General features: G+C 34.4%; 1 protein-coding gene across 2 annotated transcripts in view; it reads left to right on the forward strand.

The window, feature by feature from the left end:
* Positions 1–25,603, forward strand: part of LOC105749259 — a 155,348-nt gene extending 129,745 nt beyond the window's left edge. The window contains exons 10-13 of one of the 2 annotated variants that reach the window (XM_031968758.1): positions 1,122–1,164; positions 11,547–11,733; positions 17,352–17,487; positions 25,215–25,603. In XM_031968758.1, the coding sequence (XP_031824618.1) occupies positions 1,122–1,164; positions 11,547–11,733; positions 17,352–17,487; positions 25,215–25,314 (466 nt within the window). In that variant the 3' untranslated portion in view covers positions 25,315–25,603. The remainder of the gene's footprint in view (positions 1–1,121; positions 1,165–11,546; positions 11,734–17,351; positions 17,488–25,214) is intronic. The other variant, XM_031968765.1, reaches the window with a different exon arrangement.
* Positions 25,604–25,951: the final 348 nt, after the last annotated feature.

Raw genomic sequence — 25,951 nt, forward strand, 5'->3', positions numbered from 1 at the left:
TAAGCCCTTATCACCTCTGTCTGGACTATTGTATCAGCTTCTTAATTGGACTTCCTGACTCAGCACTCCAATTTATCCTCCAAACAAGCTGCCTAAGTGATTTTCCTAAAGTATGCATATGCCATGTCACCCCTTTACCCAATAAATTCCAATGGCTTTCTCCAATAAACTGCAATGACTTCCTACTACCTCTAGATTCAAATATAAGCTCCTTTGTTTGGCAGTCGGAGCTCTTCACAACATGTTCCCTTCTTATCTTTTTAAACAGTCTGACCATCCCTATCTGTGTGCCTTTGCCCTAGATGTTCCCTATGCTTAGAATGCTTTCCCTCTTAACCTCACATTTCGACAATCCCTAGTTTCTTTCAAAACTTAACTCAAGCTCTCTTTCATTAGATGAAACACTTATTCTGTTTGAACAATGGATTTCAGCAAAATTAACAGAATTCTTCAACTTCATTACATAGTTGAAGCATTCATAATTTTTTCAGTTTGAAGGATCTCCACATGGATACCAATTATAATCCCTTATTCACTTTGTCCTTGAAGTACTGTGGATGGGGGAAAAACAAAAACAAAAAAACTTATCGCTTGTGACTAGGCCCATCCCCCCCGACCTTATTACATATACACATGTATATGTCCCTATAAGAATACTCAGAGGCATTCTACTTTGTGCAACCTGGCAAAGCATAAACCCTGCTGCTACTGTCTTTAAGGACCTGTAGTTACAATCACAGGACCAAGGGATTCCCACGATGAAACATGCTATCTACTTCCACTCAATGAGACAGAGAGGTAGAAAGACAGACCAGTGCAGGAATTTGTTTTGATGGTGTACATTCGTAATAGATTTTTTAGTTTTGTTTTGCTTTTTTGCTTGCTTTCTAAATATAAGGGACAGGGAAGACAGGAAAGAGAGGACAGGAACAAAAGGAGAGAAATAAAGTGAAATTTTTTGTAAAAGGCAAAAAAAAAAAAAAAAAAAGAAAGAAAGAAAAAATCCATGGTCACATTTTTTTTTTTTTTTTTTGGCCACAATGATGCATTGCTGTAAGACTGATAGAAAATTTTACTCAATACTTTGAAAGAAAAACTGCTTTTGTCTTATTCTGTTTCAGATGGCTGGAAGCAATGAACAAAGCTGCACATCCTGTCTGTCAGGTAATAGTTTTTGACAATTATCTCAGCCCTTATTTTGTTATTGTTTGTTTTTTGTTTTGTTTTTTGGGATTTGGGGTTTTTTTTTAAGAAGTACAAAAAGAAAATTCATTGACATATCATGTAGTCAATTTTGTGGCTAATGACATTATTATAAAAGATTTGAAAGAAAATGTTAGGTCAACAGATTCTGTAGGGGAATTGCCTTCCTGAAGTTTTCTTTTCATATTAGTTTTGTACATTTTATACTTCCCAGAAACCTAGATGGTATCTGCAGAAAAGTGTGGAATGGCAGTCCCTTATGCTAAGTACATTGGACCAACTCCCATTCTCTCTCCTAATGAAAAAGTATGGATTATCCTTACAGAGGTTTCCAGATAAATGTCCAAGAGCTATTTAGAGTAACCCTGTTAGCAATAGGGTTTTGATATAATAAGCTCGGGGGAGCCTCTTAGACTTTCAGGCTTTCTGTTCTAAGTCCATCTGTTTCAGATCCTTATTTCCTCCCAAACTCCCTTATCCAACATTGGAACAGTGTTGTAATTGCATTTGACCTGTAAACCAAAAGACAGAAGAATAACCAGAAGTCAGGATTGCTATTTAAATCCCTGAGAGAGTTTTAGTGATGGCTTCCCGTGTGCATTGTTGCATTTTGAACTAAAATAAATCAGTTTTATACTTACTGGATTTCAGAAGGAAGAGCTCTCATTTATCATTATCTATAATTATTCTAGTTTGGATATGAAACTGAAAAAGTCCTAATGGGGATTTTTAATTTTCTAGGGGGGGAAAAACCTTTTTAAAATGGTTAAAAAAAAACCCAACAATATTAGCAGAAAGCTTTGGGATAGTTTCTTTCATTAAAAATTTTGCCCTATAAACATGTTTTCTACTTGGAGGTTTGTGGTTGAATTCACTGCCCAGAATCCTATAACCTTCATTTAGAAAAAAATTACATGAAGATCTATGCTTCATTTTGTAATGCCAGAGAAAATAAGGCAAGATAGAGATTAGGGAGTTTTTAAAATTTTATTTGAGAAGCAGAAATTGTGCTGGGACCAAATGGATCCATGGTTTGGTCCCAGGGCTGAACGAGACTATCATCTCCAAGAATCCAGGAGCAAATGTGAGTTCTCAATGACATATATACACATAGCTCCAAGCTCAAGTAGACTGAGGCAGGGGTATCAATCTGGTTCTGACAGGGTGGGGAGAGGCACCAGACATTCTGATAAGGAGGGAAAAGCTGGGGTCATAATGTCTAAGATAGAAGGTCTTTCTCCTTATCTGGATCAAACATTTATAATTTATAATCTTAGCATAGCCAGCCCTAAATTATATCACTTCTAATAATTAGGAGGGAAGGATAGTGTTGCAACCAGGAGGATTGAGGCAGAACAATTAGGGATACTGAGTCAAGACAATAAAAGGGAACTATGACACAACAATTTCATCACTCAGTACTCTAATATATTTCCAGCACATCACTCTAATGAACTTTAGTATTTTGGAATATGTTCTCTACTTGGAATAAATGTACAGCACCTTGCCAACAAGGTCCTGACAGAGAAGTAAAGTTTCTAGTGGAGAAATCCTGACAGAGAGGTATAAAGCCTTGTTAGGGAAATGGGTGAGGTAGAAATAAAGAGAGGGGCTAACACTGAAAGAGAATATCATTTCAGCTGGCAGAGGGTGTAGCTTATGTTAGAGAGAGAGAGGTTCCTTGGCATGGCATATTAGGTCGTCTGCAAGGACTGAGCCCTAAGTTGGCTCATTTTATGGCTAGAAGCTAGAGGTTGCTCTTGATGGGGACTGATGCAGTTTGAACTGGAATCAGAATAAGGAATCTTGGAATTGAATGAGTGTCTCTGGACTAATCTCCACCTCAATGGGAAGTTTAATCAATAGTGAGTGCTATCAATGGAGGTGGTGTCCACCTCTCAGGATAACAGAATAAAGCTGTTTGTCCTGTTTCCCTCAGGCGGGATCTTTTAAGAGGCCAGGATTCAAGGAAACTTTCTCCTTGAAACAATTTCAGAGAGAGAGTTTCAGGATGCCCCCTCATCACAAAGACTTAATAAAAAAAGCACACATCTCCCAGTAAAGTTCTAGTTCATATTTTTAAAAATATAGCAAGCACTTTTCCCTGACTTTTTTTTTTGTACTAGTATATCAAGAGTAAAGAGGAAATCAAAAAAACAAAGAAGGAAAACTAACAATGAATCATCATTTTTACCTTCTTTAAGTGAGCATTTATTAGCCCTTATTCTGTGCCAGGCAGGAAAGTATACTGAAAAGAGTAGGTCAGATCAGAGACAAAACTCTGGAACTCCATTTCCCAATCCAAGCTCCTAGAATGGAACATCCTCCTTCATCTCAAGACCTGACTCATATGAGATGCAAGTGATGAGGTGAATGGCAGTTGTGATGAGGTGTGAGAATTTGGGTGGGGAATCCTCTGGCCAGTGCAGGTCCTATGCGGCAAACTGGAAATCTGTGGCAAGAGGGAATTTTATTGTTCTCTAAGAAAGAAGCTTTTTTAGTGGGCAAAACTCCTCATTTGGAGTTTGGCAGAGATGGATTGACTAATTATGATTATATGGAATACATCTTGATCTGGGGCTGGGAGATGTCTGAGCTACTCAATAGCAGACCATCAGACAGAGATCTCCACTTGAATAAATTTGAATTGCTGAGAGTTGTTTGTGGCAATTCAGTAGATGGTGATTGGCCAAGATCTCCACTTGAATAACTGGGAGTTTGCAGCTTTTCTCAGGGTTTGGGAACTCCCTGAAGGGGACTGGGCCACTCCCAAAAGATCTCAGTTTATGTCATTCCCTTATTGAGCCTCTTTCAGGGGAGAGTTTGAGCAGTTTCAGAGTTCACCCCCATCACATCTACACCAAACTAATGGACCTTTTTCATTTGTCATCAATCTCAGATACTATTAGTCATGGGATCATTCTTTGCAATCTATTGAGTTGTTTCTGGGGGTATTATGAAGCTGAAATGAGATACTGGATGTAAGAAACTTTGCAAAGCTTAAAGCATTGTTTAAATTCCAGTTGTTGTTGTTATTATTATCTTTAGTTTCCAGATCCCAGGCCTCTATGCCTCTTTTCTAATAATGACTTCATTCCTAGAATGTTCTGCTCTACTCTTGCTGAAGTCTAACAATATTTAAAAAGCAATACAGTGAGGTGCTGATAAGTGTGTGTGTGTGTGTGTGTGTGTGTGTGTGTGTATGTGTGTAACACTATACTCTCTCTGGGAGAAAAATGTATACATAGACCTTTTTTAATTTAAATTATTAATATGTTCTTGGGTCAAAACAATCAACAAAACAGTAAGTCAAGTCTTGATTTGTATCAGTTTCTTAGGTATAAATGTTTACTAAAAATGTCACAATCAGCTAGTTAGAGCTGACTCCAACACAGCCCTAACTATTTATTCAGTTTCCTTTGTACAAGTGGAAGGGGAAAGGAGAGGTAATGCTTAAGTCTTACTCTGATGTGAATTGATTTTAAAAAAAGGAAGAATATATACACACAATTGGGTATGGAATCCATCTTAACAAACAGGGAAGGAGTAAAGAAAGACAATAAGAGAAAGGGAGAAAGTGATAAAAGGAAAGGAGGATTTAGGGAGGCAGTGATCAGAAGCAAAATAATTTTTGAAAAGGAATAGGCTACAAAAGAGAGAGAAGGATAAATAGAATATAATAAAAGGAAATACTCAGTGATCATAACAGTGAATGGGATGAACTCATCCATAAAATGAAGCAGATAACAGCATCGATTAGAAACCAGATTTTAACAATATGTTTTTAAGAGATACACTTGAAAAGAAAAACACTTATATACAAAATTAAAGTGAGAATCTGGAACAGAACATATTATGCTTCAGCTAAAGCAAAAAAACAAAAAGAAAAACAAAAACAGGTATAGCAATCATGATCTCAGGCAAAGCAAAAGTAGGCCAATTAGAAGGAATAATCAGGGGAACTACATTTTGTTAAAACATATCCATAGACAATATTGCAATAAGTAATCTAAAGATCTCATTTTCAAATTTATAGGGAGTTAAATTTATAAAAATAAGAGCCATTTCTCAACTGATAAATGGTCAGACTGTTTTCAGAAGAAGAAATCAAAGTTATCTGTAGTCATATGAAAAGATACTCTAAATCACTATTAATTAGAGAAATGCAAATTCAAATGACTATAAGGTATCATATTACACCTATTAGAAGAGACAAATATTGGAGGGTATGTGGAAAAATAGGTACACTAAGGAATTGTTGGAGAAGTTGTGAACTGTGCTTTTTTCAATTATTCTTTTTTTTTTTTTTTTTGGAGGCAATTGGGGTTAAGTGACTTGCCCAAGATCACACAGCTAGGCAGTATTAAGTGTCTGAGATCAAATTTGAACTCAGATCCTCCTGAATTCAGTGGGAGGTGCTCTATCCACTGCATCACCTATTAGTTCTATATCCCAAAGAGATAAAAGGAAGCAGATTTGTATACAAAAATATTTATAGTAGTTCTTTTGTAGATGGCAAAGAATTGGAAATTGAGGGATGCCCATCAAATAGATAATGGCTGAACAAGTTGTGATATGTGATTGTGAAGGAATAATATCTTGCTATAAGAAAGATGATGAGCAGCATTGTTTCAGGAGAAAATGGGAAGACTTGTATGATCTTATGCAAAGTGAAGTAAGCAGTACTAGGAGATCATTGTAATGATGATCAACTAAGGAAGACTTAGCTACTCTGATCAATAAAATGATACAAGACAATTCTTAAGAATTCATGATGAAAAATGCTATCTACTCCAAAGAAAGAACTGTAATGCCAGAGAAACTGAGGCAAAATAGAGATTAGAGTATTTAATAATTTATTAAATGGGAGAGATTTACTGGGACCAAAAGGATCTATGGTTGGTCCTAGAGCTGAATGAGACTATTGTCTCCAAGAATCCAGAAAAAAATATCAATGACCTATATACACATGGCTCACACTTGGGGGATATACTGAGGCAGGGGAGGAATCAGAGTACTGAGAGCAGGAACGGGACTCTGACAGGGTGGGGTGAGCGGGGGATGACATAATAGGGGAAAGGCACCCCAGAGATGGGGAGAGGCATCTTGATAAGACAGTATCTGATACTCTGATAGCTTGAGATGGGGAGAGGCATTCTGATATTCTAAAACATAAAATCTTTTATCCTTATCAAATATTCTGATAAAGAGGGAAGGGAGGTTTTGCAGGACTGATCTTTGAGAAGCAAGGAAACTGAGTCAGGACTGGGTCAGGATAATTAGAGAAACTGAGAACTGTGTATAACAGAACTACTTAACTCTGAGTGCAAATTGAAATAATTTTTTTTTACTTTATTTTTCTTGCTTTTTATAACATGGCTAATATGGAAATGTTATGCATGATTTCACATGTATAATTAATATCATATTCATTACCTTCTCATTATATAGGGAAGTGACTGAAGGGAGAGAAAGAATTTGAAACTCAAAATTTTTAAAAATCTTAAAAATAGATGATGTCTTTTAATTGAAAAGAACTATGTAATAACAAGACTATTTTTGGTCACAAAGGACATCTTCAGACACAAATTGAACCTCAAAATTCAACCAATTCATTGAAAGTCCCATCTAGAGAGAATTTTGTCATTTTCTGTTCGGAGACTCCTTTGCATTCTCACATACCACCCCCTGTTCTTTCACTAAAAATGAATATTTATTCTTTTAATATATCTAATGCAAAGAGAAATAAATGCTATGCATTGGAGAAAAGACATGTCAAAGTGTGAGTATTGGGAAATTCAAGTGATACAATAAAAAGAGCATTGGACTGAAAGTCAAAAAAACTCAAGGGCTTTCTCAGCTTTGCCATTAACTATGATCTACAAAACACACTGTATCTACCTAGATAGCAAGTAATTCTGGAAACATATCACAAGTCAGGTACAGAGATGTGATATAATAATCTATTAGATAATCTATCTGCTGTCTTCTCTCTCTCTCTCTCTCTCTCTCTCTCATATATATATATATATATATATATATATATATATATATATATATATATGAGAGAGAGAGAATGTCTCCCTCTGTGTCTCTCTTTCACCACATATACACATACATATACATCAAGCAAAGTCCTTGATTTGCTTTAATGACAACTTCAAAAGGAAGAAGACACAAAAAGGAGAAAAATCTATTGGGGATCAGATAGATTTTTGGAAAAGCAGATTTCAAAGGTTCCATATAAAAAGATACAGAATGTGATGAATTAACTAGATAACTGTTCTTAAAGCTAAGAAGACTAGGTTCAGGTCCTATCCATGACACAGACTGTGTAACCTTGTACAAATCATTTAACCTCCATGTTCTAGGCAACACTATATAATACTATGAGATGCAAAGTAGAGACCAATCTACTAGTAAAGGGATTTTTTTCACCTGTTGGTTTCCTATACAAATTTAATTTAAGGTCCATTCCTTATCTTTGTCCTATAAAAGAAGGACAGATAGGAACCTATGAACTAAAAATCAACTCGTATATTTGGCCTAGGAGGAACTAGAAGCGCTTAAAAATGGAGTTGATAGCAGGATGATTTCAGAAAGGCCTGGAGATGCTGATGCTGAGTGAAATGAGCAGGACTAGAAGATCATTATATACTTCAACAACAATACTATATGATGATCAATTCTGATGTATGTAGCCCTCTTCAACAATGAGATGAACCAAATCAGTTTCAATAGAGCAGCTACACCCAGCGAAAGAACTCTGGGAGATGACTATGAAACACTACATAGAATTTCCAATCCCAATATTTTTGTCCACTTGCATTTTTTATTTTCTCCACAGGCTAATTATACACGATTTCAAAAGTCTGATTCTTTTTGTACAACAAAATAACTGTTTGGACATGTATGCATATATTGTATTTAACTTATACTTTAACATATTTAACATGTATTGGTCAACCTTCCATCTGGGGGAGGGGGAGGAGAGGAGGGGAAAAATTGGAACAAAAGGTTTTGAAATTGTCAATGCTGAAAAATTAACCATGCATATATATTGTAAATAAAAAGCTGTATTTTTTTAAAAATGGAGTTGAGGGAAAATGGGAACTTCCTGAAGAGACCAATATGTATGTACCTTACCAAATAACTTAAATTTTTTTTAAAAAAATTACAAAATATAGAAGTAAGGACAAGTGACAGAGAATAAATTTAAAGGATTAACACAATACTATAAATAAAACAAGATCAGAAAGAGTGAGACTGGTTATAAAGGTAAGGACAACAAAAAACTTCAACTATATTTGAGAAAAATGGGAGAATCAAAGAAAGAATAGAAATTTTTCTTGTGATTTTTGTTTTTTTCAATCATTTCAATCATGTTCAATTACTTGTGACCCCATTTGTGTTTTTTTGTTTGTTTGTTTGTTTCAGCAAAGACGGTTTACCATTTCCTTTTCTAGCTTATTTTACAAATGAGGAAACTGAAGCTAACAGGTTTAAATGGCTTGCCCAGAATCACAAAACTGCTAAGTATCTGAGGTCAGATTTGAATTCAGGAAGGCTTGGCGTTTTATCCATTGTACCCCTGAGCTGTCCCCTCTTGGTATAGATGTGATTACAAAACAGACAAGAGAGAGAAAGTAGAGCTTCTCAATTCTTTTTTATTTTCTAATTTTTTTTCTAAAGAGAATGACTTTTGCATTGGAAATGATGGGAAAAGAAATTGTTAACAAGGAATAGAAACTTATTCTTTAAAAGAATCTAATAAGAATAATTATTATTATTACTATTATTAAAGTTTGAACATTAGCTTGACAGGTATCCAATGGAGTGACCCATGGATGTATGCTTGTCTCTGTGCTTTTAGCAATGATTTGGATAAAGGCATAGATGGTTGACTTATCAGAGATGAAGATTACACAAATTTGGGAGAAATAGCTAATTTTGATAAAATAGCATTAGATGAAACAACAGAGTTAAGGCAAAGCTGATAAATTCTAGTTTTGCCTGTTTTTCTGTCAATAGGAATTGTCTTTGCATTGAAAAATGCCAAAGTAAAAATGCTTAACCTGAAGCTGATATTCAAGATAAGTAGAGACTCATTTGCATCCTGAAATCAAACTGCATTAAAAAAAAAACATATTTAAAGCAATTAACATCTACATTATACCTGCCATAATATACACTTTGATAACTATAAAGGATTGCAAAAGATTTGGAAAGCAACCTAACAAGAACCTGCACAATATTAATGAAATGCAAGGCCCATCATCCTAAGAGAGCTAAGGAAAAATGAATTCTTCCCCATAAAACAGAGGAAGAAAAATGGTTCCAATTTCAAATTTTTTTAGAAACCTTATCTCTTCTGTAGACAAAAAAATAATCATTTCCAGAGAGTAGGAGGCAATGAAGAGAGCAAGAAAAGACATCTCCTAGGGAAAGAATACCACTGAGTCATGATCAAAAGGTTAAAAAGGATACTCTTAAAACAGGGTTCACAAGGAAATTAAGTCCAAGGACTACTGCAGGGGCAAAAAATAGTCATAGTCATGATCCAAAGTCAGGGAGTCAGTAGATCAAGAGAGCCATAAATGTGAGTGAGACTGGTTTTTCAAGCATAAATTCTGTGCCTAAAGCAGAATCCTTCTTTGGCAGTATGTAATCCAAAGTCAATAAAGTGTTGGGTCTGACTGAAGTAAGGAAGACTTAACTTCCAGAGTTCAAATCTGGCACACTTGGTTAATTGTTGTCCTTTATTCTCAAGGAGAACTAAAATGACATTACTAGATTGAGGTTAAGGTACAATGTGTCAGGTTGTGACTACAAACCAAATATGAACTCAGAAGGCTACATCACAGATTGGGCACAAATAGTTTATAGGAACAACTGGAGTGGAGATGGTTCTAAAATTGCAGCTCTCACTTTTGTTTTTGTTTTGAGTTACTGCAATTCTGCATGACTCATAGAGCACAGCACCTTCTTTGATATGGGCAGTCTTGTGTCAGTGTATTTCATGTTTCGCAATCAATTCCAAAGTTCTTCAAAGAGACCTTGAAAACATCCTGGTATCGCTTCTTACCTCTCTGTGAGCACTTGCCTTGTATGAGTTCTCTGTAAAATAGTCTTTTAGGCAAACATTATGTTTGGCATTTGAACAAAGTGGCCAATTCATTGGCGTTGTGTTCACTGTAATAGAATTTGAATTTTGGCTCAAGAAAAGACCTCTTCAAAATATTCCTAAGACAATTCAAATGGAATCAATTCAGTTTCCTGTCATGGCTCTATTATACTGTCCAGTGTGTCGGCTTCATCATCTGTGTAAATCTCTGGAAAGTATGTAGTTATTCCTCCCACATCATGATTTTCCCCACTGAGGTTTTGATATTATGCATTCAGTATAAGAAATTAAATGGAAATGGGGGTAAGGGACAATTACTGAAGCCACAAATGACATGCAAAAGCCAGAAGACAAGACTAAAAAAGTTTAGAAATTCAAAAATGCACAAAATATATGTAAAATATTTATAATATCAATTCAAATTTTACAGTAAGGTATTGAAGGCATCCCATAAAAGAAAAAATTCATATTTCTTCTCTGGTAGAAAGGAAAAACCAAAAAATTTATACAGATTTTCCAGATTGAAAGGGCAGAGTGCCCCACCCCCTAAGAAGTAAAAGTAATAACTGTATTACCAATTTATCCACAGCATTCAAAATTTCTCCATTTGTTATAATGGTTCACATTATAACATATTCACATATATATGGAACAATGGTTCACATGTGGATGATGTAGTACTGGCTGGTGGAGAACTTGTTTTATTGCAGCAGAGAGTTGATTCATACTTTGTTGCATCTCAGTCTTGAAGGATACATTATGTATATTTATCATCTGCAAACAAAAAGTCTAATATCAGCTCTCCCTCCACTTTAGTTTTAGCTTGTAGGCTTTTCAAGTTAAATAATTTACTGTCAGCATAACTTACTTTCAATTTACCTTGATGCCACTTTTGTCCTTACTGAAGGCATCTAACAACATCACTAAAAACATCATGCTAGCAGTATGACCCTAGACAAATCATTTTACCCTATTTCCCTCAATTTTCTCATCTATAAAATAAGCAGGAAAAGAAAATGGCAAACCACTTCAGTATCTGCCAAGAAAACTCCAAATAGTGTCATGAAGAATTAGACTCAACTAAAATTAACTGAACAACAATAGCCTATTGATAACTAAGGTTCTTTCCAATGTACGAGTTTATGATTTTTTTTTCTGGCTTTAATATCTTAATATCCAGTTTTGTATCTTAAATTATTCCTTTGTGCCAAATATACAGAATCATGTCTGGATAGATGTAACACTTCACAACAGCAATCTTCCACCCTTGGCCATCAAGAATCCAGAGTGTCTAGGTCTTCTGCACCAGCTGGATAGTGATCAGGATGTTTGGGTCCAATATTACTGCATTCTGAAAGATGGTTGTCTGTATTTCTATACCAGCATTCGCTCCACTCAGGCCACAGGTAGGTACTCCAGATCATTCAAAAGCAATTTTAAATGACTGAACTGATATAGATTAAGAAAAAAATATAAAATCCTGTAAGCTTCTCTTCCTACGTTGAACAATGTTTTTTGAGTTAGCATCATTATATATAATAGTAGTTCCAAACTATTCTTCTCGAAATTTTAAAATGGAAACCAATGAGATTTTGTATCTAAAAGAAAGCTCAGCTAGGATTCTATTTTTAACACCAACAAATTCATGTGTAACAATGGTAATCACTATTTGAAAAGAATGGGCCACGTGTACCAGTAATCTTAGGTCAAGTCAGATTTTCCTGTTACACTACCTATCTTCCACTCACCTTTTGAACACCCAAACATATTCATCCAAATGCCTTAAATACATAAGAAAGTAAATTCTTTGGCTCTGATAACCAGCTGGTAAGCATCAAAGTTTAAATGCCAGTATCATTACTGATGTTGTAGCTTAACAAGCTGGTCCTAGAGCTTCCAGACCCACTCCAAAAAAGGTCTCACTCTTCTTTTTTTAATTTAATGTTTAATTTTCCCCCAAATGCATGTTAAAACATTTTTTATATTTTTTTTAATTTTTGAATTCCAAATCAAATTCCTCCCTCCTGCTCCCTCCCATCCCACAGACAACCTTAATCTACATTTGGCCAGGAGATTGAGGAACAAGATCTTTTTCTGAGGATTACAAATGAACCCAGTTTGGGTCTTGATTTAAGCAGAGAAAGGAATATTATAAGACTCAACAAATGGTCTGCAGATAAGGACAGGCAATTCTCAAGAGAAGAAACCCAGGCTATCTCTACCTATATATTATCAGGCTTCAAATGACTAATAATTAGAGAACTGCAAATTAAAGTAATTCTGTAGTTCTATCTCATACCCATCAAATGGGTAAAGATAATTTATAAAATGAATTAGATCTCAGAGTAGTGAAAAACTAGGCCCATCAGGGTACTGTCAGTAGAATTGTAGGTGGGTTCAATAATTTTGGAAAGCATTGAAACTTTACACCAAAAGTCCTAAACTGTGCTTGCCCTTAACCCAGATATGTCACTGACAGGCCTATATCCAAAGAGATCAAGAAAAAGAAAAAAGGTCCTCTATTGCAAAAAGTAAGCAACTCTTTTTTTGTGCCCAAAATCTGAAACTAAAAATACACCTATCAACTGGAAAATGTCTGAATAAATTTTGTTATAAGAATATGTTGGAATATTATTGTGCAGTAACAAATAAGGAAATACATGATTTTTAAAAGCCATAGAAAAGCTTGTAAAAATTTCTATAGAGGGAAGTAAGCAGAATGAGAAGAACAATTTATACTATATTATACCATCAATATTATAAAACCAAACAATTTTGAATAACTTTGCAAACTGCCGAAGAATCCAAATGTGCAGAACTGAGAACAATTTATATGATAACAGCATTGTGAACAAGACAAAAATCTGTAGGAATTTGATTAACATAATGACCATCCTGAATGCCAAAAAAAAAAACCTCTGATAAAACATGGTATGTATATCTTGACAGAAGGATGACGAATTCATGGTGCAGAATGAGGCATATTTTTTGACTACCAAAAAATGAGGGAATTAGTTTTGCATGACTGCATATTTGTAATAAGGAATTTTTCTCTTCTTTTTTAGTGGTGGAAAACTAAGGGGGAGAGAAAATAGATTTCTGTTAACTTTTAAAATCTTCAATTTAAAAAAAAAGGTGAGAAAGAAAGAGTGGAGAATATAAGACAGAACAGTAATGCCATGTGATACAAATGATGAGGATGGAGGTTTGGGGGGAAGATGGTTACTTGTTAATCTAAACAAGATACAAGACTGGACTGAATTAATTTCTTAACAGGCAATTGCAAATTTAGTATAAAGACCCTCAAAAGAAGTTTTCAGCATAGACTCCTTTTTTAAATTACAAAAATGTGAACTACTCAACTCACTATATAAGGTATAATTTGAATTTTGAAGATAACCATCTGGTTCAATTATCTGATTATAAACCAATCCCATTTATTTCATAGTAAGGCACAGTAAAAAAATAAAAATAAAAAAACTTAGTTCCTATAAAGAGAAAAAAAGAGTGTGCTATTATCACAGACATAATCATGATACATAAAAATTTAAGAACAATATTTTAATAGATATACTAAATAAATGTAATCTCCAATTTTCTGAAACATAATGATTGGGCAGAAGTAATCAAAACTACGTGGGTATAAATTATCCCTGTCATCTTATCTACTATTAGAGTTATTCCAAAGCGTGAGCCTCCAGAAGATGACTTTACATCCATTATTTTTATTCAAATACAAGTAGCAATTATTCTATCGAAAGGAGCAATGATTCCCCAAACATTAATATTTTTGTGAAACGGGATAGCAGCTTGTCCTAGGACATTGGCAGTATGACCAGCATAGAAATGACAAAAAAAAAAAAAAAAAAAGAATAGAATAACAATGATAATATTCTCCAGATCAGACACAAGTATGAAGAAATCAAAGCGAAAGCTGTAGCTAAATATGTTAAGACACTGGCATCCTAAACGGATTCCTAGTGAGTTAGAAATATATATTTAATTTAAAATTCTTCATACCAATTGTAATATATACTTTGGGAACTATAAGATAGACTATAATATGCTTGAAAGGTATCCAAACAAAAACTTGTGCAATATTCTTGAAATGTAGGGCCCATCACTACAAAGTAATTATAGATAAATTAACACTTCCATAAAAAAGAGGAAGATTATTGATAGACATTTTTGGAGTACATGATAAATATTGAAATACCCACAACATATTTTGGAACAAGCAGATATTATCAAGCATCTTGTTTCATCAAGAAAAAATTGTGGCTAATAAAATATATGACATTGTATTTTCCAAATAATAGTGAGCATGATTTATTACGAGAAAGAACCTAAGAAGTGATTTCATTCCAAGAATGGAATCAAAAGATTGGAAATCTATTCAGCCAACAATATATCAACAAAGAAACATCAAACAAAAGGTTGTGCCATATTATTTTGTTTGTTAATGGTCCTCATTACCACTAGAAATTGAAAGAAAGGTTATCTTTAAAGAACTCAGACTTTAAAGTGATAAGAACTGTATATGATATATCACTGCAATATGTAACCATTTATAATCTATCTGATATCCAGATTTTGCTTGATAGCTAAAATTACATATTAGCTCCTCTCTACTGTTCATGTGCTGACAGATCACAAATCTCCATACTACAAATACAAATTTTAAAGTATCCTGGAGAATTCAGCCAATCAAGTCTATAGGAACTGTACACTTATTAAATCAAAATGTTGCCCATGATAACCTACTGATCCATTGTGATCTATGGATCCATTAAAGAATGTTGATTCATAAAAACTCACCAATAATGTTTTAAATAGATGGCATCATACTAAATACTCATAATCTCCAGACTACAAGAAATGAAATGTTTTTCAAGTACAGGACTCTGTGGTAGAAATAAAAATCTAATGGGAACAAGATGGGGTGCATATTATCCCCATTCTACTATCTGCTACTTGAATTGTACCAATGATGCTTTTGTTGAGCCTATAAAGGATGGGTTTGCATCCTAATATTTTTATTCAGCTATAAGACCAATTATTTATGTACCTGTCTATAGAACATAAAATATAAAAGAATACTTAGCAGGATAGTAACTTGTCCTTAAACCATTTCAATTTGAACCCTATAGACAAGATGAAAAGAATGAAATAGCAGTAAATATAGTGCTATGTCCTATTCCCACATCTTAATATTTACTAGATCTCTATATTTAGAAATTACAAATACTTGTATGATGACAATTATTTAAAATATTTTCCTTAAAGATTTAAGGACCAACATTCTGTCAAAGTGATTATGGAAAAATAATTCTTTCCCTAATGAAAATCCATATTTATAGTATGGGGTTTTGTTATAGAGTAGGTTTTTTCTAGGTATCTAGGAGAAGCTAAATTTCTGCAATTCTCTGTGGCAGTTTCCACAATTTATTTCATTGTGCAATATGTTTTAATTAATAAGTCCAGACTTACTTCCAGTGGCAATGTCCTGATGCTGAGCAGTAATATTAATAATAACTGACATTTTTATACTTCCATGAGATTTGCAAAGTGCATTATCTTATTTCATCTTCATGAAAAATCATATGAGCTAGGTCCTAAAAGCACCCATTTTTCCTTGCTTTGCAATATGAGAAACTTGAGGCTTAGGAAAGAAGATGAATGCCTGTTATCACACTGCTAGCAATTATTAGCAAGAATTCGATATTAAAACTGTTTTGATAGCAGTATCTTTTGGTAGAAAGAGACCTTTTCTTTTTTCCTTAAAAAGGAAGCAAAATATTGGCCAAGTAATATAGAATCACAAAATCTCAAAATAGGAAGAAGCCCCATATGTCTTCTCGTCCAACCTAAGAGGAATCCTCCCTAAAAACATTCACAACAAATTTTTATTGATCCTCTGCTTAAATAACTTCCAAAGAAAAAGAACTTACTACTGATGTGACATCTCACATTTGGACAAGTTAGAAAAGTTTCTCTTACTTTGAACCAAAATCAGCCAATTTATAATTCCCACTTTGTGGGCTAAGTAGAAAAAGTCTAATCACTCTTCTATGGAATAGAATTCCAAATATTGTAAGCTAATTATTATGTGTCCCTTTCCTATAGTTCTTTCTTTTCCCAAGCTTACCTTTAAATATAAATGACCTGCCTTCACGGACCTATGTCTTTGTTTCCAGAAGCCTGTGGGCAGGACAAATGCTTCAGCCTTCATCATTAGATAAATAAATAATTTTTTAAAAATTGTAAAACTGAATTTTACATATAATGTAAATAAAAAATTTTGATTCATGAAATTCCCAATCAGTATACTATACCTTGTAGATATAGTTCCATCTGAACTTAGGCCTCACCAATGCTTTCTATTGCTTGGTTTGGGTTTCTATTGTTTTATTATAACTTCTTGAGTTCGTGGCACATGAGAAAAGATTTCTATTTTAAAATCCATATCAACTCTTTTTTAACTTTATCAAATCATCCACATAATGTTAAACAGATGCTTTACAATTTTAATATTTAAATATGTTTTGCATGCACTTGAAACTCAAAAAAAGTCTGGATTGTAAACAGTTCCATAATTCTCATTTTTATCAAGTAGCAATCTTTTGAAAAATATGAAAACCTTATTTAATTATTGCCTATGCTATGGTTTTAGAGGTGTCCTTCTTTGGGAATCTGGAACACATGCTCTTTAAAAAAAATAGGGGATCAGTATTCATTGAATGGAAATGAAATATTCACTATATATCTTGTAGTAGAAAGAGCATCAAGTTAGGATTCAGTATTAAGATTCAAGTCATGCATTTACCACTAAATGTGTGACTTTAAACAAGTCACCTCACCTCTCTAGGTTTTCTCATCCATAAAATGAAGAAGCCAGATTTTTTTCTGAATGTAAGCTCTAAATTTCTCTAGTTCTGTGGTATTTGACTACATTTTGTTTCTCTCCATTCTTGTTCTACTCATCTCCTTCTTTAACTTTCTTTTTTCCTTTCATCCTCCTTAGGTGGGCTCTACCTTCAGGGGTATAGTGTAAGTGAAGAGTTCCTTAGTTTGAAGCAATCTGTTATTGAACTTAATCCACCATCTGAAGAGTTTAAGACTTTTTACTTCTGTGCAGAGAATGAAACAGAAAATAAACGGTAGGTCTTCTTCCCTACTAGTCTGATAAGTATCTTCCCAATCATACTGTTATCTGATTTTCAGCTCTATTGGCTCTACATCTTCATATGTGCCTTTTCCCTCATAGTCCAAATTACTTTCTTTCCCTCTTTCAATGATTTCTTATCCAACACCCTGCAAAGTCTTGTCAAAAAGAAGAACACAAAGTATTGCTATGAAGCAAGAGTGTTTGTGCTCCCCTAACTTTCCCTTTTCAGTTGGATTACAAGGGAAGAATTTAGCATCTGGGATCTGTTCTCACACCCTCAGCAGCAGTGTTTTCTAATGGTTCATCCTTCTAGGAGAAATCTAAGAGAGAATTCTGCTTGGGAGAGTGAGAAGAAAACACATTAAACCAAATTGCAATTCACCTCAGGGAGGTCTTTTAATCTCTCACTCTAGAATTGTAGGGTCCTAGCACATATCGTCTGTGAAATACAAGACCCCTTAAGAACATCCCTCCAAGCATCTTTTTATCTAATGCAAATCCATGTTTACTGAAAATTGGAACAAACTAATTTATAAAAAGGCAACCCGGCTTACAAAATACCACTAGCAGTTGTGGACAGTAAAATAGGACACAGCCAGGGGTTTTTTCAGCTCTGTTTCTATTGAAGGAGGGAAGGGAGAAGAGAAAATAAACGTTTTTTAGTCACTGTCCTATACAGCATAATTATGCTGATGTATGTTCTTTTCTGTTTCACATCAAACTTCAGTTACCAGGTTGACCAACAAGTAGAGGTAGGTTAAAGCCAAGCTGATTCTGATATTTTCAAAGTATTTTCATCTCAGAAATTGACACATATCCCAAATAAGAATTTGATTCATATTTTTAATAGATCTAAAAAAGTGGTAGAAAATTTTTAATATAGATTAAACTTAAAAGTCTATCATGTGTACATTTTCTCTTTTGAAGAGCTAGTTGTTAAATATTTGCTGACACACACCCCAGGGGTTTGGGAAGGTCTACTAGCAATCAGCCCCTTTCTTCAAATGAGTTGATACAATCCCATCTGCCTTCCTTGGACAATTATACTGACTGCCCTGGGAGAGCCTGGTTGTTTTCCAACCTATTGAACAGTCATTGCCCTCCTTTCTAGTTTCTGCACATTCCTCCTCCATTCCTCCAGGCTCACCTTTGGTGCTTCGAATTTCCTGTGTTTTCAAGGTCTTATCCTTTCTAGAATCAAACCTGGGACAACCCAATAAAATAAATGACTCCACCCTTCAAGATATAAGTTTGGGTATTACTACTTCATCATTTAAAAAGCCTATGATCTCTATGTAATATAAATTATCAATTTATTGATTTATGGGATTACTAGTTCATTATCTCATATATATTTGCTGATATGTATAAGCTTCACAAAGCATCTCCTATTGTTTGTTTGCTTTTTATACCCTTATTAAGTTTACAGACCTAGTCTCTTCTGATTCTCCTCTTTCCTTTCTGACTTCCATTCAGTGTACTTTGCTATTTCATCATCTGTACCATACCCACAATGGCGGGTATTCTCCAAGGCTCTGTCCTGTCTTCTCTCTCAATGACTTCCAGAGCCCTGACAAGTTTAATTATTATCTCAGATCCACATATATAGTATTAGTCTTTTCTCTGAACTCCAATCTTGCATCCCAATCTCATTAGAAAAACAAATACCCTGGAAAACAGATCCAGGAGAAATAATTTTTTTTCATTTTTTCAGTTTTTTTTGTATTGCTTTATTTTTTCTTGATTTTTTAAATAAAGTCATTAGCTTCCATTTGCTCAGTTCTAGTTTTAAAGGAATCATCCTCCTCAATGAACTTTTGTACTTCCTTTCCCACTTGGCCAAATTTGCTTTTTAAGGCATTCTTCTCTCAATAGCTTATTGTATTTCTTTTTGTATCACTCTCATTTCTTTTCCCAAATTTCCCTCTATCTCTCTTATTTGATTTTCAGAATCCATTTTGAGATCTGCCATGGCCTGAAACCAATTCTTATTTTTTCTTGGAGACTTTGGATATAGGATCTTTGATTTTGTTAGCTTCTTCTTGTGTGTATTTTGATCTTCCTTGGCATTATAGTAACTTTCTATGATCAGAATCTTTTTTCTGTCATTTGCTCATTTTCTCAGGCTATTACCTGGCTTTTAACTCTTTGTCAAAGTAGGGCTCTGTTTCTAGGGTGGAGGATGTAATGTCCCAAGCTCTTGGAATTTTGCATATCCGTTTTCAAAGATTCTTCTAAAGATCTGTGACACTATAATCTAGATCTGAATATGGACAAAGCAATAGAGCCCTGCCTCAGTGCTAGCAAAGAGACCCTTATAATCCCCTTCTCACCAGTAATTTGGCCTGGTGTGACCTGCACTGACATTGCCCTCCAGTCCCTCATTGGTGCAACATATCTTTTCTGCTGATCTTCTAAGTTGTTTTTGGCTGGAAAATTGTTCCACTCCCTCTTTTTGTAGATTCTGAAGCTCTAAAATTTGTTTATAGTCATTATTTAAAGGTATTTGGAGAGGTTTGGGAGAGAGCTCTTGGAGTCCCTGCCTTTACTCTGCATCTTGGCTCTGCCTTCAAAATTTCCTATTTTTGTTGTTCAAATTTTGAACATTAGTATCATCCTTGTTCTCTAACTCCTCACTTCCACACCTCACATATCAGACCAAATCTTGCTGCCAGCTTACCAATACATTTTTTTCTTTATATCTCTCACTTCTGATCCCTTTTCTTGACTCATATGACCACCACCTTTGTTGAGGCCCTTATCAACTCTAATTTAGATTATTGCAATGATCTTTTAAATGGACTCCTTTCCTCAAGGTTTTCCCCTTCTTAAGTTCAGATCTGATCTGTTACTATCCTAATAAACTCCAGTGGCTTCCAATTGACTCTAAGTTAAAATACAAATTTCTCTAATCATTTTTGAAGCTCTTCACAACCTGGTCTTAATCTATGTTTTAAGCCTAATTAAACATTCCTTAGCTCTGGCACAGCTCCTGTTTGGCATGGAGAATGTAATGGGATGTGACCCCAGATGTCTCTCTCTATCTGGAATATAAAGGAAGCTACAGGCACAGGGGACTGTGATCACACTTTGTGTAATCAGAGTAGGAGAGATACTTCTCAGGAAGCCTTTTTCCATTAGTAAGTAGATAACTTGAGGATAGAGATAGTTATTTGTTTTTCATCCCTTGGGGCTAACAGAGTGACTTGCTCAGAGAAGGTATAGAACAAATGCTCATTGTGTTGAATAGAGCTAAATCTGACAAATTGCATCTGTAGTCATCGTGCCATTCCTAATACCTTGTCAGCAGAGACCCTTAATATTTCCATAAAACCTCTGAGGTTTGAACCTTCTATACATTTCTATCCAATTACATAATATTTTCTTTCTCTAATGCATAGATGTAGTCTGGAGGTAGAATAGTATGCAACAAGTCTCTTTATTAGTGCTCCTCACTCCCCAAACTGTTAACATGAATAATCATAATATCAACATTTAGCATTTCAGCTTTCTCATGACCCCACTGTATAAACATATTCTTTGTTCCTCTTTGTATCCTTTTCTTATCTTCCTACCCATGTATTCAAATGCATGTTCATGTTTAATAACATATGATATATATATATGTGGTGCATGTGTATATATTTCATATATGTATTGTGTTTCTGAGCATACTTAGCTTTATAAAACATGACTTTACAATATATATAAATGCCTTTATTCACATTTAATTCCATGCTATATTCCAGTCTCTCCATTTTATTTCTTTTCTACACAAGCAGGTTAGTTGTTGTTCAAAGAATTATTTATTAGAAAGAACTGTCTTAATGCAGATGTAGGAAGTTTCAGCTGGCCATTGTCCAGCATAAACAAACATAAAGCACAAAAGATAATAAAGAAAGCTAGATTTATTGAGAGAACCTACTTAAAATATGAAGAGCAGTCAGGGAGGATGGTAGAAACAGGTCAGATCCATTGAGACCTAGGTAGGATTGAGTGTACTCCTCTGGGGCATGATGGAATGAGGCACCCCCCAACTAGTCAAACAAGACCAGGAATTATGAGAAGAGAGCAAGAATCCTGGACCTGCAGACTGATACTGATTAATTCTTATGAGGGGAGAGAATGCTTTTGAAAAATTGGCAAAAGTTAATGACGGTCCTACTATGACTGGTGCTTCAGGTGACTTGGATTTTTAAATTTATAGAGTAATATGGGGAGGCTACTGGGATTATTACATTATTTTGAATTAAGAACCTTTGTTTTATTTCATTTCTTTAAAGATAAATCTTAAGTACTACCTTCTTTCTGCATAAAACCTTTCCTCACCCCTTCAACTCTAATTCTCTCTCTTCCAAATTACCTTGAATTTAATTGCTTTGTATTTAATCTCTTTATATTTATTCCATATATGGCATATACAGAATATATATCTGTTTATATACAGAATGTATATCTATATTTGTTATCTTCTCCTTTTGAAATGCAAGGTCTTCTAGGATAGAGTTTATTTCTTTCCTTCTTTGCAATTGAATGCCCTGAGCTGAGCACAGTGCCTAGAACATAATAGGCAGACTGTGTTAAAAGTCTATCTTGCTCTGATTCTCACTCCTTTTCAAGTCAGTACAGTAAGTTTATATATAGCCAATAGCAGAAAACAAGATTGTCAAAAGGAACCTGAAAATCATATATAAGCCGTACCAAAGATCAAAGGAGCAAGATTGAGAAATTGTATCATGTATTAACCAAAATTCATATCTTAGTAATATGTGCTGATTCAGGGAGAGAATCTAGGTATTGTGGTCAAATTTCTGGTTCTATGATATGTAAAATCCAGACAAATTCCATATCTCCAAAATTCCAGACCAATAGAACATCAAAAAAGATGCTGATATCTTTGATATGGATATGATTATTTTAAAAGTTTACCTTTGAGTTTGCTGATAAACAAATCCTAAGATGTCTAGGATAAGAATTAGTCTGTCCCCCATAAAAAAGTCTTATAAACTGAAACCTCTAACTCCTCTCTCTCACTTCTTCCAAGCACTCCTTGATCTCCATCAGGTCCTGCTGCCAAGTATCCCTAACTCTAATCTTTGATTATATGAATGATCATCTAACTTCTCCCCCTCCCCATCTCTTTTTCAATGCTGTCTGCTTTCCTTCAGCATTCTGTTCTCTGTTCCCTCACCATCTGCTTCACCCCTTATTTCTATGCCCTCAGTGTATAATTTAACAGTGATTGCTGCCCCATTCCTTGCTTCCAGTCATGATCTCTCCTGGGTGAGCATCAAAAGATCTTAAGCATGTCTCTCCCATTTCACAATTCCATAAAGTATCAATTCATAGACACTTAATAAGGATTTGTTAATTGATTAATTTGTGCTCCTAAAGAACATCTTCCACTCTGTCTCTTTCTCTCTGCCTCTTTCTCTCTTTCTCTCTTGCTTTCTCTGCCTCTCATCTCTCTGCCCCCCTGCTCTCTCTGTCCTTCTCTCTCTCTCTCTCTCGCTCTCTCTCTCTCTCTCTCTCTCTCTCTTCTTCCCTTTGAAACTTCAATTCTAAGATCAAATGTAATATTTTTCACCCCTTTATTCTCATCAGTCTCTTTAGCTTGCTTCCTTTTTTCTTCTTCATGGGAATGTTTCAGAATTTCACTCGAGAGTATACCAACATTGCTGCACTACTTTCCCCTAGAATTTTAGGCCAACATTAGGTAAAGGATCTTAACTAATCTTTGTCTGAATTTATTTAAATCTTTTCTCCACAAATTTAGTGCTTCTGTCAGAGTATGTATACTTTTTCTTGTATTCTTTATCACAAATTCTTAGCAGAACAGTTCCCTCCTACCAAGTTCCCATTCTATTAAAAAACTAATTCCTCCTTTCCCAAAACAAAGTCCAAAATATTAGTTCCTCTTTCTACTCCCCTCACTTTTTGAGGGATAAACTTATTAAGCCAAGTCAAGAAATTATTAGCTGCTCTGCTTTCTGAAGAGCCAAAAGTTCCTTCTGTATTTTTTCTCATATATTTCTCATGTATTAAAAACCTGTTCCCAACTCTCTGCCACATTATAAATGATCTAATTAACCAATTCACACAATGGTATTAATAGCTGATAAGATTAAATCTGATTCAAGAGCAATAAATTCAAGCCAATAAATGTCTTTAAAACACTTATTCTGTGTAAGGCCCCTTTACATTTTGGCAGGAAATAATGGGTTAAATCAACAGAAGAGTGTTCTAGTTAGAGAATTTCAGGCACCAGAGACAAGTGATATGATGATAAAGAGAATTATATGGGGAAATATGATGTAGGAGTGAAGATGTCTTGTCTTCCTTCCATCCCTCTAATCATACCACATAGAAAACTGTCTCTTCTGTCTATGTATAAGACAGACCTAGGGGAGAACATTAATTAAATTAGTACTGTAAAAGTTTCTGCCAAATGAGTTAGCATCATCTTTTTATCACATCCTTGCTAATCAAGTCAAATGACAGATTACAATGTTCTCTGTACAGCATCAGAGTGAATGTTGCTGATATAATAATGACAGAGCTGTTCAGCCACTCTAATGAGAAAGCCAGAGCCTTTTCATCTAAGCCTTCCAGTCTCTTTGGATAGGAAAAGAGAATAATAAAATAGAAATTATCAATTAAATTCCATCAGTGGATTTTACCAATAAGAAACTATTTCAATAGTAGGGACTTAATAAATGCTTTTATTTGATTGATTGACCTGATAAATTTCTCAATATAGTAGATAACAAAATGAAAGAGTATATATTTCCAGGTTCTGTAACTCAGAAAATCTCTCAGCACAGGGATAATTTACTTTTATAGAATCTAGAAAGAAAATTCTAAAAAATAGCATTTACCTGATAATGATATCTCCATTCATTCAAGGATGACCATGAAAAAAACTAACTCATGACTCAGTAAAGCATTTTCCTTGTCACATGGAAAGAAGGGAGTTACCTGAACTTTCTAAATAGAAAACAGATAGGGAAAATAGCCAGCAAACTGTCCCAGAAATTTTTGAGTTATGACACAGTTCACAAAAATGGTTCATTCCCTATCAATGCTCATGCTATCATAATAGGGAAGACATGTTCCAAAGTCCCACCAGGAAGTAGCTGTTGCCATCTGAACCAGAAGAGTGCCCTGGTATTTCTTTAGTTAGTGGGCTTCATTCAGACAATACAAACATTGCTGTTTTAATGACAGCTCCATCCTAGCATGGAATTAGGGTAGAGTGGTAGTAAGAAAAAGAGTCAGATGGGACATTCTTGGCAAAAAAAAAAAAAATATATATATATATATATAGTGGCTATAGCAGTACAATATCTCTGAGGACATATATGAATTTTTATGTCTTTTTCGTTGGGTGGTTGGGGAAAGGTTTTTGTTGGTTGTTGTTGTTGAAAACTCAAAGGGCTTATGCTGTCAATTTTGGATACCACATGTAACTGTGGACGTATTTGATAAAACTGTCTTGCGTTTAGAAATAGCTATGATTTGCTTTTTTGCCTGTGTAACTCAGATATGGCCAATGCTTTCTGAGATCACTCCTGTTATAAGAGATTTACTAAAAGCTAGTATTGGATACCTAAATTAAACAACCTAGTGAACCAGTTTTTAAAAATCAATTTTTATCCATGTCACTTCCCTTCTACATATGTAACTCTATTCAATAACTTTTGTAATTCCTTTTTGTAGATGGATTACAGCTCTGAAAGCTTCTATTCGAAAATGGCTCCCTTTGCAACAAGCTATTGAAGACTTTATCAACCGGCCTTTGGAGGAAACCAGAATGTAAAGGAAATAATAATTCTCAAGGTAGCATAGTCTACTTGCTAATTATCAGTTAATGCAGAAGCAAGAAAAATGTAGCATTATTATGATTTTATTATCACAGGTAATAAAACATTTCAAACTAAAATTCTTATCAATCTAAATAAAATATTATGATCCCTTCTATTCTTTGTATTAAGTGACATTAAAATAAAAGTGAACTTTTTGTCTTACTCCAACTTTCTTTTGGAGTTTGTGATATTCTGCTTTTTTCTCTAGTTATGGCATGAAAAACACATAGGAGAACTCATCATGTCACCAGTTGTTACAATCTCATGAAGTAGGAAATTGATTTAATTTAAAATATTAAGAGCAAATAAAATAAAATTATTTTGACCAAAAGTATCTGGATAGATCAATTCATAATTAACTAGATTATAGGCCTTCTTTGTATCCTGGCAGTATAATTCATATTTACATACTGGTTATTGTTGTTTTTTTCCATTTATGAAGTGCTTTTTTCCCCCCACAAAATTCATATTCTCACATATGAAAGGTAAGTAGAAAAGTATTATCAAAAGGTTAAGTTATTTGCTTACAGCACACCACTAATATATGGAAAAGGCTGAATATTCAATATGTATAGTTGAGGCAGCTAAGAA

The sequence above is a fragment of the Sarcophilus harrisii genome, chromosome 1 (assembly GCF_902635505.1).
Source record: "Sarcophilus harrisii chromosome 1, mSarHar1.11, whole genome shotgun sequence".
Classification (NCBI taxonomy): domain Eukaryota; kingdom Metazoa; phylum Chordata; class Mammalia; order Dasyuromorphia; family Dasyuridae; genus Sarcophilus; species Sarcophilus harrisii.